Here is a 12,500-nt window from a genome sequence, read left to right as displayed (position 1 = left end):
CGATAAGCACAATTCCCAACTCAATACCAAACAGAGGTGATCCAGAGATTGAAATCTATGGCATGGAAGGTATTCCTGAAAAGGACATGAAAGAACGCCAGCAGAGAGGCAATAATGCTGCTGAAGGTAAGCAGAGCTACAGAAGACTGTAATGTAGTGGAAATGAAGCATGTAGATGAGCGATGATTTTCGGTTCGCGAATTCAATTCCGGCTAGACCAACACTCAGGGTCTTTAAATAACTGAGGAGAAAGTGCTGCCGTTGTAACTACATCTGCAAATGGTTAGACTTATCAAGTCTTCTCGGATAAGGATGATAAGCCAGAGGTCCTGTCTCACAACCCTTCAATGTTCATAATCCTGGTGGACGTAAAAGAACCGGCACACTTGTGGCAAAGAGTAGGGCATGTAGGTCCCGGTGTTGTGGTCTGTCTTCTTTGGTATATCATGGTTGGGAGGGTAAAAAGGGCGCACTTAATTTGGAGCCCCGCTCTGTTGACTCCTGCTTCTGTGATGTTATGCTTATCCTCTAAAGCCATTTATCCTTGAGCAACAAAACAGGTTAGTTTGAGGTTTACATGTTCGATTTTCTGAGAACTTTTTGTGAAACTCAGGGACAAAATGCCCGCATATACAACAACTGCTGAACCACAAAACTATTAAGCACTAGAGGCTCTGATTTTTTTGTGTATCCACATTTCCAGAAATTGAGGAAGATGAACATTTAACCAAGAAGTTAAGGAATTGCTTTTTTTTAAAGGAGCGAATATACAATATGTTAATTCACACCTTTAAACATTCAAAGTGACTTCCCATAGGGCGAAACTGTTCACGTGAATTAACATAAGGCTTTTTTTTTGCCATCAAAAATGGGAGGTGCTTAAAAAAAAATCTTGTGAGGCAGCAACAACGAGCTACGGACGACATGGTTTGATGTAAAAAAATTCAACCTGTGAAAGTGCATGGCACGCAAACAGTTTAAAGAGATTACTTTCTCAAAAACACTTTGTGCTGCGTGTTGAAGTGAAACAGTTAACATAGTCATTCCTTTCAGTCAATGTTGGGGAGAAAGGTGAGGTAAATTAAAGAATGCTTCTAACAATACTAATGTCAACCATTGTTTTCTTGCTCACATTACCCCAGTTAATTCGACCGCGGCATTCGGCTGCTTTTGTCTTGGCCTTGGTTGCAATTTTTGTCCAACCTAGGTAATTTCATGGTAAACACTGTTGGCAAAGATGAGGTATTACCGCGTGCAAAGGCAATAATAGTTTCAAGCAGTACTGTACATGTAATGAAATGTAATGAAATCTTTTTGGCCTTGAAAATGGGGGGTCGACCTATACACAAGTTGGACTTACATGCAAGCAAATACAGTATGGTAACTTCTGTTGTTGTTTTGCAGACACTGAACCTGAAAAGAAAAAGGCAAAACCTGATGACCAGCCACAGGCATCAGCAGCTGCAGTAGTGATGCCTGCTATGCCGGGTGCAGTTCCTATGATGCCAATGATGCATGTTCCTGGAATGCCAGTTCCCCCTGTCTTTCCACAAGTCCCATTTGCCCAGCCCATTCCAGGTGAATTAATTTTTTCCTCACCTTTGTTTTCAGTACAGGTTGCAAGTCAGGCTGATTGTTGGATTTGCTAGAGCAAGGAATTAGTCTGCTTATAGTGTAATATGGTAAACCGGATGGGAATCCTGATTCCTTTAAATGGGGGTGCTCAAATAATTATTGCTGACCACTTTAGTTCAAATGGCATTGTGTTGCCGTGTACATTGTACCAAAACAATCAAAACTGGATCGAGAGTTTGCTGATTGATTGTCACAGCATAGATGTTAAGGTGGGAATATTCTTATCACATTCACCCTTCCCTCTTATGGGTGACTGACTTGTGTATGTTGTAAATTTTATGCAGTCTTACATCAGGTAATTTTTGTCTTCATTGGCTGTGGATTCAGGGGTGAAAGGATTATTGTTTTAGAAAGTTCTTCAGCTTCATGCTTGTTTCCACAATACAAATACATTTTAAGTCAAATACACAGCAAGTTTTTGTCAGGCTTGCATCTCAGCACTTTTAGCAAAAAAAAAAACTGCAGTAACATTTAAAAAAAAAATCACATTCTTCATTGAAAGTGCTTTAGTTCCTTAAATTCCATTCTCAAACAAATAAATCTGTTAGCACCCATACTTCGTATAACAGATTTCCTCACTACATTGAGACAGGTGATCCTGAAGACAAAGCTGACTTCTAAAACCAAGTGTGAGTTTGACTGTATCACCAGTGTACCTTCTGTGATATTTTAGTTTCTGTCTTTTGTGAAAATCTTCATTTCTGGGGATTTGTTCATTCCCTCTTTACAGTTTTCATTAACAATATCTACCAGTAGGAAAGGAAATTAAAATAACAATGTGCATAGTCTAAATGTAACAAGGATTGAACATAGCAATTCTGTGCTCTGTTACCCTAAGTATGGTTTGCACAGCTAAAAACGAAGGCCAGTTCTCAATTTTTTTTTTAATTCTTGACTTAAAGCAATATTTACTGTATGTTCTCATCACATTTCCTTAGTAGTTGGTTGCATCAGATGCTATTTCTGAGGTGTCTGCATACAGGTGCAGTGCACTGTTTCTCTTAAAGGGTACTGTATGTACCTTGATTTCTGTATTGCATGCAGTAAATGCAAAGGAACAGATTCCTGGTGGTGATGGCTCGCTCACTGCTGTGTGTGCTTCTAATTATTTCTCTCAGGCTGCTCTGTACATGTAAACACAAATCATCAGTGAAATGTATTACTTTTATTTATCTTGAAAGGTACTCCTCACATGCCACACATGCCAATGCCAGGACAAATGCCAGTTCCTATGGGAATTCATGCCCCAGGGTAGGTTTCTGTTGGCTAGATTGAATGTTTTCTTAGCGATGTTACAATTGTGTATGTACATGAATTCACCAATACTCGGCCTCTGCTGTTGTTTTGTGGCAGAAACATATCAGGAACAAAACAGATACAAATTGAGATTATTCAAGCAATTGCTTGGTATTTCAAATCTACATGTGCATGTAGCTTGTTTCACACTTAAAACCTCCGCTAAAACAACAAAAGAACTTTAAACCACAGAACATACATTGTAATGTTAACAATTAAAATTGTTCAAACTTTTTCCAATGAAAGCGTTTGTATCTGAAAAAAAAAAAAAAAGAATTTCAAAAACGCTGCTTTGTGGCTTTCAAATTTCCAGGGCGTCGCCATCTTGGATAATTGTGACGTGTCATGGTTGCCCTGTTGTTCTGAGACAAAGAGCGTTTGTTCTGGAACAATAGGGCAACCATGATCATATGTCACAATTAAACTCATTGCCAATAGATGAGCTTGGGGAAGGTGCCTATGAAAGCAGGTGGTGGTGCCAAGTAAAATACGAGTTATGAGCAGAGCGTGCAGGTATCCATGGCAACTAAGAGAGTGGCAACCACCACCAGGCATTGTCACACTGACAAAGTCAGTGGAGATACTTACCAACCTCACTACTCACCAAGCCACCCAAGTGGGAGGGAAGGGAGGGGCAAACTGCCGCACAAAGCACAATTCGGAACATGAAAGAACTGCACAACCTCACACAGCGAGTACGTGTTATCTGATGCTGGGCGAAAACCCCGTATGTCAAATATACATGCATCATTCGTGATCACCGCTGACCAGCATTGGCTCGATTTTAAGTTAGCTTAAATTACATTTAGCCACATTAATTCAAGATGCCGGCGCCTGGGAAATTTGATAACCAAAACAAGCGTTTTTTAAATTCTTTTTCGAATATAAACGCTTCTGTTTTAAGAAGTTTGGACAATTTTAACGGTAAACATTATGTTCTGTGGTTTAAAGTTATTTTGTTGTTTTAGTGGAGATTCCCTTTAACCCATGGACTAATTCGCGTGCGCTGTTGTTTGTGTGCAAGATAACTTGGAAAATATTCAAGGTTTTGCATTGGAAAGCGAGTGTTAAAAATAAACCATATGCGCAGTAAATGTACACAAGATACTGAGTTCTAGAATTAAGTTCACCTTGAAGAAAAAACAGTGAACTTCCAGATGATGTAAAAATATTGCTAAAAAGTGATTCAAAACACATCCTAGGTAAGGCTCAGCTGAAAATGTAAAGGTAGAATTTTCGAAGCAGCGCGCGTTGAGCAATCAAGAAAGTTTTTGATCCCTAACTGAACAAAGCGCTTGAAAAATATATATTATAACTCAAAATATGCCTTGTGCAATTTACAGTTAAGTCTAACCACTCAATGGATAAAAATTGTTTGAAATTTATTCCAATTGCTTTGTTTTCTTGCAGGTATAAGTGCAAAAATTGTGCACAAACGCCACTGCCGAAACAAAATTTTATCACGAGCTTTCTGCTTGTCGAAATACACAAAACCACAAGATTAATTTAATTAGTTAATTGATCACTATCATGTTTCATGAGAGAATAAACAAGGTCAAATTGTGTACAAAAAGTGCTCTTTCGAAAACTTTCACTGAAAGATAACTTACACAACACAAGAAAAACAATAGAGAAAATTGCTGGAGGTATTCTCGCATTTTCAGAATATAAACGAACGATCGGATTGATTTCTTTGTTGAAGATACTGATCTTCCGAGGTATGCCGAAGGCGAAAATTCCTTCGATTACCAATTTATTTTAGGGAAAAAAACTTATTTGAAAAAAATCCAGCGGTTGAATGATCAATATGGACAATTTTAACGGTAAACATTATGTTCTGTGGTTTAAAAACCATAGGACCTGATAAATGATAAATTAACTCTTTGCTTATCTGTTTATAAATTGTTTTTTTAGCATGCCAGAACCGCGCCCTGGTTTTCCACCAATCAGCATGCCACCATCTAGCACAGCTACAGTGACCACTCCACAACAAAAAGGTCCAGTTATTGGGCCACAGGTACCGAAACCCCTCTTCCCTGCAGCACAGGTAAGCTTGATTACTTTAGTTTGATAGGGATTTGCTTTCCTGCTTTTTTCCCAATTAACAGTAAGTACATCAACAATAACCTGTGGTGCATTGTACTACTTAGTATCCAATGCTTCATTTGTGGCACATTCTTTTCTCTGTTGGGGTTGTCAAAAGGAATTTAAGTAGAAGGAGAATTTAAGAAAGTACATATTGATGGCAATGGGGTATGGATTTTTGCTCCACTCCTCTACAATTTTCTCATTTTGTGGTGAACTTTAGCCGTCCAAACTGTTAAAATAGACAGCAATATTGCCGATCAGTTTTCATGTGTAGTAGCACCCCTTTCTATTAACATTATTCCTCATCCTAGCAAAGTTTCTGGACAATTATACTTTGAATCTCTGCACAAAATGTTCAATAAGGCTTCTCTTTTGCAACATACATCTCTTATTCTCTGAATTTTGAAAGTCACTGCAATGTTATTGTTCTTTTGGTTCAGAATGTAAATGGAGGTGCAAAATCCAGTGCATCCTCAGGCCCTGTGGGTGCTGACTTCAAACCACTTCTAAGTTCAGTACCAGCCACAAGCTATCAGAGTGCACCAGTTCATTCATCAGGTTTGTAGCTTGCTCACATTCCATTATCTGTTTCAAGGACCTCTTGTAAGCTGTTTTAAGGGTGTGAAGTTACCATTTTTCCTTTTTGAGTCCTTCCTGTTAAGACACCCTTCTATTTTTGTCATTGACTGTTGCAAACTGCAGTATTTAGTGGTGGTAAAACAACCATTCTAATGCCTACATGTGTACAGTATGTACTTGAACTAGTAGATTTCCCCACAGCTTTCTCTGCTTGTCAAACCATAAACTGTAGCCATGTCCCTCAATATCAGTGTACCTTAAAAGTTTCAGAGTCTCAAAAGGCTGCTGTTTTTGTTGAGGGCCTTGTTTGATATCCTATTTCCTTCCTTTTGTCCTGTGGTAAGAATTGATGATAATTTCATTTAAGGGAAAGGAAAACTGAAGGTTGCAGCTAAAAGTTGATGCTTTCTTAAAACTTAGCAACAGTAAATGTAGTTTAGTTCATATGTTGCTTTTAGGTAAACCAACTGTACCACCTCCAACATCAGCTCCCATTGTAACCAAGCCAGCCATGATTGTTGCACCAGGAGCAACAAGTCGTTTAATTCATCCTGACGAAGACATCTCTCTGGTGTGTATTCATCTTCATGTGTGCCTTCTCCTATAAAGATCCTTTCAGCTGACCATGTGAAAGTAAATACAAGTGTAGTTAATTGGCATGACACTTTCATTAACAGGAAGAACGACGTGCATCACTGTCCAAATATGCACCCAAGACACCCAGTTTGCCTTCGTCCAACCCACCAACTATGGCTGGTGGTCCACCAATGCAGATGCAAGCTCCTGGGAGCCATCCTGGAAGCCAACCTGGAAGTCACCCTGGGAGCCACCCTGGGAGCCACCCTCCCCTTGGCCCCATGCCTCTAATGGCCAACCTGCAACAACCTCCAGTTCCCATGTCTTCAGCACCCACAGGGCACCCACCAGGAGGGCCTTTCCCACCAGGGCCTATGCCTGGAGGCCCTGTGCCACCTGGGATGAGACCTCCTGGATTTCCACACCAAATGCCTGGACCTCCACCACATCAACATGGTATTCCTCCAGGAATGCCACCAAGGCCTGGAATGATGAACAGCTATCAAGGCCAGTCACTCATAGGACCACCTCCACAGGGTCCAGGAGGAGGACCACCACATGGCCCACCACCAAGAGGGGCACCAGGACTTCTCGGTAGGCCACCTATGAGATTACCCATGGGTGCACCTAGAAGGTTCTAGGCTTAAGTTGTAGGTGCTACAGAAATGCTAGTTGAATGCCCCATTTTTGGGCCAACTTACACTGTAAATTTTGGCTTATGGTGGTGGTAGGCCTTTTTTTTTTTGCAACACCAGTTATACCTTGTTAAAAATTGTTTACACTTTATGATGGACTTCCGCTTTTGAAAGAACAGTTTCAAAATTAATACAAACTTTATTTTTCTGTGATGCTTGAATAATGTTGAGGACATTTTTATGTTTACAAGGACACACTTCGCACATCATGCACAGCAAAAGTTGACCTATCTTTGTTTGCTGTACAATTTTGTACAACACTGGAAGTTTATACGGCTTCACTGTTCATTGTATTGATTAATTAAGAAGTTGTGTAACAAGGTGAGTCTCTAGCTCAGATTTTCTTTCTTTGTTATCCTAGCAACAATGCCTTTATACTTCAGCAAGCCAAAGCTTTTGATTTTTTTGTCTGATATAGAAACATGTCTGTTGACACTTTTGAAAGGTGCTACTTTGGCTTTGCCACATCATTCATCTAGCATTTCTGTCAGTTTTGAGAAAAACGGCCTAAAATTATTTTTTATTCCAACCATGTTCCTTTAATCTTTTTTTAAAAATACTGAGTGATATAAGGAAGGTAGGTGAAAGCCTATAAACTACAATTTATATCAATTGCCTTGAGATCAACTAATTAGTATTGTATAATATAGAACTTTTGCACAGGAAGACATATTTCCAGCTGTGGTTTGCTTCTGCTAAAAAGTAAAGCGTCTTCAATGCGTTAAGTAAGTTTTGGAATGAACTTTTTGGCAGAGAGAAAAGACAGCAAGATGTATATCTGCATTTGCAAGCTAGTATCAATGCCAGTGCTCACATATGTTTTGATTTATTTAGACTGTCCAAGCTCTTCCCTATTGTGTGGTTCCAGAAAATATCCATACCCCTACCACAAAAGGTTTTTTGGTTTCGACCCTCCTACCCCCTTGGAATCTCCATTCTATGGGGTTTTTGAGGACCCCCCGTCCCCAGATTTTCCAGTTTTTTTCTGGAACCACACATAAAGGTCAGATTTATGTTTACACATTTTGGCATCTTTGTATTGATGGTAAAAGTTACCCAGTGGGAAGGAAAAAAAAGCTTGAACTTATCCAATTTCACACTCGTGTGTTAATACAGACAACCATGAAAAATTTTCTGACATTAGGGTGGAAAGAGTTTGTCTACAGTTATGTCCTCATAATTTGTTTGCCAAGTTTTTTTATTGCGCATTGAGTCTTCATAGACCACTTTCATAAACGGCGATCACCTCTACATTCTTTTGTATTTATGTTAATTACACCTACTTCCCTCATTTTGAGACAAATATTCTTTTGAAATTTGATCGTCGTAGTGAGGCTAGAAAGGCTGATTAGCATTAAAACAAAAGAATATTTTAATTGCTGCCATTGTGAAAGGGCTCTACATGTGTATTAGAACATTATCACATAAAGGTTACAATTAATGGTATTTAACTTGTGTTGAACCGTTTTCAAAAATTGTGGAGATCTTAAGGTAGGTCTGAAGGCGTTATTTGTCACTTAGCAGTGCCCGGATAACTTTTTCAGTTCAGTATGCATTTCAAAGCTGTGTGTAATGTGGCCTTTTTGTTGGACATTTTTCGTATTTTTGTGCTCTCTGGAGAAGTGAGAGCCTTGAACTTCTTATCACCTCTTATAGGGGAATTGGCGTAATGGTTAGAAGAAATTAAAATTAGACCATCATATATGTCTTGTTGGAGAGGAGGTAAACTTTCAAGTGATCATTCGTTACATTACGTAATCTTGAAAACCCTTGAGTAGCAGGGATCTCTGAGTTGCTTGCCGAACGTTTCTAGGTCTTTTCCAGTGCAATGGCTGCGTGAAAGTAGACACGAAGCAAACAATAGGTTTTGCATAGGAAATCGCTACTACTCTTGGTGTTCTCAAGCTTGTAAGCCGATTCTGTCTGCCTTTAGCACGCACGTCTTTGACCGGCAAATTGAGCTCTCGGGCATCAACGTATTTACCCCGCCCTGCGATGGGTGCTGCTAAAAGTGGACGGACTGCGTTCTGGCAGTAGTTGTCATTGCAATCATAGCTTTTCATTGTACTGTAGTATTTTTCTCAACCACTGGTCAAGGTAGGGTAGCTTTTTTAGCACAACATTTCAGCAGAATTTTGATCGCAGTGGTGGAAAGGTAGGGCCATGGTATTCAGGTTTTGCTGCATTTTGAACTTCGTGTCAAATAAATCAATTGTAAAAGCACTTGCATTGTGATTTCTTTTGTTTTTAGACCCCAGGTTACTAAGATTACTTACCCTGATAAGAACTCGCAAGCGTGAGGAGAATTAAAAGTAGTATCGGAAAAAAGCCCGTCTCCCAAGCCACTTTTACTCTACTTGGCGTTTCATACCCTCCCATGCAGACGTTCTCAGAGCTTCGTCACGCATTCGTCCCCCACGAACGTCTTCTGAAACAAAAGGCAACTTCCGTTCAACGGTTGTTTGCCCACTAATTAAAGAAACAAATTACATGCTGCGAAAGAACGCAGTACAAAACACGAGTTTACCCAAAACTGGAAAACGGCCTCTGATTGGTCCGTAATCCACGAACGGAAGTTTGTTTTTCGTTTCAGCAGACATTAGTGGGGGTGGAACGCGTGACAAAGCCCCACAAACCTGGGCGTTTCGTCGATCACACAGTTGCAATAGAATGTATTGGACTGGAACTAGCAAGCAATGGAGGCTAATTACGGGGAGATCTTTTCAAATGCAAGTAGTTTTAAATATATTCTGAGAATACGAATGTGGTCTATTGATATAAAATGTAATTTTAATTAACAAATAAATGCAAGCTCCTGGGGGTGGGGTGGGGGACTAAAAACTCGACATTTCAAAACTTGAAACTTAAAAACTTGGTCTTGGAACCCACACCCACCTTAAAATTTCAGGAATTCCTTAGCGAGAAATAATCGTTTATAGAAATAAAGAGAAATCTGTGGCACAGATTGTCTGATATATATAATATATAATATGTGTATCTATATTTTAAATGTTGACGGTTTCGTCTTTATTTTGTTTACTAATGCCCAAAATTCTAACCCCTCGTACGGCTAGTTTTAGCCTGTTCCAGGCTCTCAGATAGTCGAGAAAACGAAAAGAGCTGCGTGTGAAAAGCGAGTGCCACTCGCTTTTCACACGCAGCTCTTTTCGTTTTCTCGACCATCTGAGAGCCTGGAACAGGCTAGGCTAGTTTTTGAGGAAAAGGCCTTTGAAATATCTAGCTTCCAGTCCCCCTCCAGGAGCTTATTCACTATATTTATCATTTTCCTCCTAAGGTAAAATTGCATTTTACATTAATTGCAGTGACTAACACTTCAGAAGAGACACATGTTGCATTAATTTCACAGATTTCAAAATCTTGATCTTTTTCTTCCGAAAACTGTACTAAGCCACCTTTTAAAAGTGTCCTTAAGGCGTCCTTTAAAGGAAGCTGGCAATGCTGCATTTTTGCGCAGTTATAAATATCCGGGAAAAGCAGATCTTAACAATTGTTTTTGAAATCCAAAAAGAAAGTTGGGAGTAACCACGCATTTTTCGAAGATAATTAATCAACAGTATTTGTGAAAAGCTCTAAAATACAAAGCGATATAAAGCGTTCTTTTCCAAATTGAAGTTTGATTATCTCTGAAGAATGTCTGGTTACCAAGGACACTTCCCAAGTTTGCTTTCTCCGCATAAAAATATCCCTGTATTAGTAAGCACCGGTTAAAGGAAACCCGAGTATCTCGAGATGAGCAGAACGTATGCTCAATAACACCGGCCCACTCAAATGCTTTCTTGACTTCGGGCTCTGGTGACGAGAATGCGGGTTAATTTGAAAAGCTTGCTCCTCTGTTAGGTTTATGTTAATTGTTCGAACGCAGAAATTCTCCTTTTTGTTCGGTTCCATTGTATCCTGAGCCAATCCTGAGAAGGGAAACCTCAGAAAACAGGGTATAATGAGAAAACAACTCTCGTATCAACTGCTGTAGAAATACAGGGTAACCGGATCTTCATGTTGACACGAGAAAAGGACATCTCTAAATTTATCCAACAAAGTCAATAGTTGGGACCGACGCAGATTCTCATAGTACATTACTTCTTCCAGATGGTGATTACCTCTGAAGTAGGGCGTCAACCTGCCAAAAGAATGCTTGAAATGAATAAACACAATCAAATACTCGGGTAGGATCTTGCTGCCTTCTCAGATTCACTAATAAACATTCATACTTCCATCTTAATTGCGCAAGCCAAGAACGGAAAACTAGTAATCCAATGTAAACATGTTTTTGGCCGGAAAAGCAAAACTACTTTGGCTGCGAGTCAGATTAAGTCTGTAAGCTAAAATGGAAATTCCTACCAGCTCTCCGTCCTGTCCACGTACGTGATTACTTAAGCATGCGCGTTTTTGAGACGCGGACGGCAACCGGAAGTGAGCCGTTTTCTCTTTTAACTTGTCTTCACACAACCACATTTACATTGCTAAGTATCTTTTCTCCATTGGAGATGATTAGTATAAAAATCTGGGAGACAACACTTCCCGGGCACGCGAAACGTTCTCTTCCGGTTGCCGTCCGCGGCTCAAAAACGCGCCTGGTTAAACTCCCTATCATAGCGGAGCTCTGCGCGTGAACGGTAACTTATCTGTGCGAGAAAATTTGGTTTTGGTCACCGTACGACTCTCCACCCCTACATTAATGCTAATGTGACCAGCTAAAGTTAGAGTTCAACGAAGTCAGCTTTTAAAAGTTGACCGCTGACCAGGTTCTGAGTTTCGATTGGATCGTAGGCCCAAGTTGGGTTTACTTACGGAGACTCGAAAAAGTTTCTCCTTTTTTCAATCAAATAAACATATTCTGTCTTTAGATACAGTTAGGGTAATCATATCAAGACGAAATTTGGCTAGGGTATTAAGTATCCATCGTAGATTTCTCACATTATATTTTCCTCCAAAATAACGTTACCAAGGCAACGATATTAGGCATTTCTTTGAGCCTTAAAATCAACATATGTTGTCTTTTTTGAAGAAACGGGACGGTGAAATTTTCCCATTCAGCGTTACCAGATACTAAGTAATGTTAGAAATACTCTCTAAAATATTTAAAATTCAACAAAATCTGTGGGCAAGTTTTTCGGAAAAATCAGTTTTTTTGACGTGTCTCTAATTTTTTTTTCACCTACAGAATTTTTTTAAATGTGAAAGACGAACGTTTCAAATTAATCTGACCTAACTAGGAAAAAAATGAAAAAAAATTCACCGTCCGGAGGCAGAGATATAAACGAGTAAAGTTGCAAAATTAGGAAAAATGACGGGATTTCGGGGGTTACAAGATCGGCATTTACGCATGCGTCACCCGCTCATTCGAGTGCACGCGCGAGTTGAGCTAACGGCCAACACAAACGGATTTAAGTGACCATTAAACCGTTTGTGTAGAATTTTCGTAGTTTTCGTGAATAGGAGATGTCTATTTATATTCATATCTACAGGAATTAGAAGAAAGGTGAGCGAAATTAGCGGTATTTGCTTAGTTCTTGTGATCCGTTTGAATCACGAGCTGACGCGAGCAGCTTACGAATTGCGTGTGTGACTTACGCGCGCGCGCTCGACTGAAAACCCTCCGCTAATCTATTT

The 12,500-nt window shown here is 39.6% G+C and overlaps 2 protein-coding genes across 2 annotated transcripts in view; one reads left to right on the top strand and one right to left on the bottom strand.

The window, feature by feature from the left end:
• Nucleotides 1-9,079, top strand: part of LOC137971168 (BUB3-interacting and GLEBS motif-containing protein ZNF207-like) — a 10,511-nt gene extending 1,432 nt beyond the window's left edge. Inside the window, exons 2-8 of the mRNA XM_068817916.1 lie at nucleotides 1-126; nucleotides 1,405-1,578; nucleotides 2,817-2,886; nucleotides 4,846-4,978; nucleotides 5,460-5,577; nucleotides 6,057-6,169; nucleotides 6,276-9,079. The exon at nucleotides 1-126 is cut by the window's left edge and continues 140 nt beyond it. Coding sequence (XP_068674017.1) covers nucleotides 1-126; nucleotides 1,405-1,578; nucleotides 2,817-2,886; nucleotides 4,846-4,978; nucleotides 5,460-5,577; nucleotides 6,057-6,169; nucleotides 6,276-6,815 — 1,274 coding nt within the window. The 3' untranslated portion in view covers nucleotides 6,816-9,079. The remainder of the gene's footprint in view (nucleotides 127-1,404; nucleotides 1,579-2,816; nucleotides 2,887-4,845; nucleotides 4,979-5,459; nucleotides 5,578-6,056; nucleotides 6,170-6,275) is intronic.
• Nucleotides 9,080-9,589: 510 nt separating this feature from the next.
• LOC137971167 (GATOR1 complex protein NPRL3-like) overlaps nucleotides 9,590-12,500 on the bottom strand; it is a 21,171-nt gene continuing 18,260 nt past the window's right edge. The window contains exons 17-18 of the mRNA XM_068817914.1: nucleotides 10,072-11,007; nucleotides 9,590-9,939 (exon numbers count right to left, since the gene is read on the bottom strand). Of these exons, the coding sequence (XP_068674015.1) occupies nucleotides 10,848-11,007 (160 nt within the window). The 3' untranslated portion in view covers nucleotides 9,590-9,939; nucleotides 10,072-10,847. The remainder of the gene's footprint in view (nucleotides 9,940-10,071; nucleotides 11,008-12,500) is intronic.

Source organism: Montipora foliosa, chromosome 9 (assembly GCF_036669935.1).
Source record: "Montipora foliosa isolate CH-2021 chromosome 9, ASM3666993v2, whole genome shotgun sequence".
Taxonomy (NCBI): domain Eukaryota; kingdom Metazoa; phylum Cnidaria; class Anthozoa; order Scleractinia; family Acroporidae; genus Montipora; species Montipora foliosa.
The sequence above is the reverse complement of the archived record's forward strand: the minus strand, read 5'-3'. Positions and strand labels throughout refer to the sequence as shown.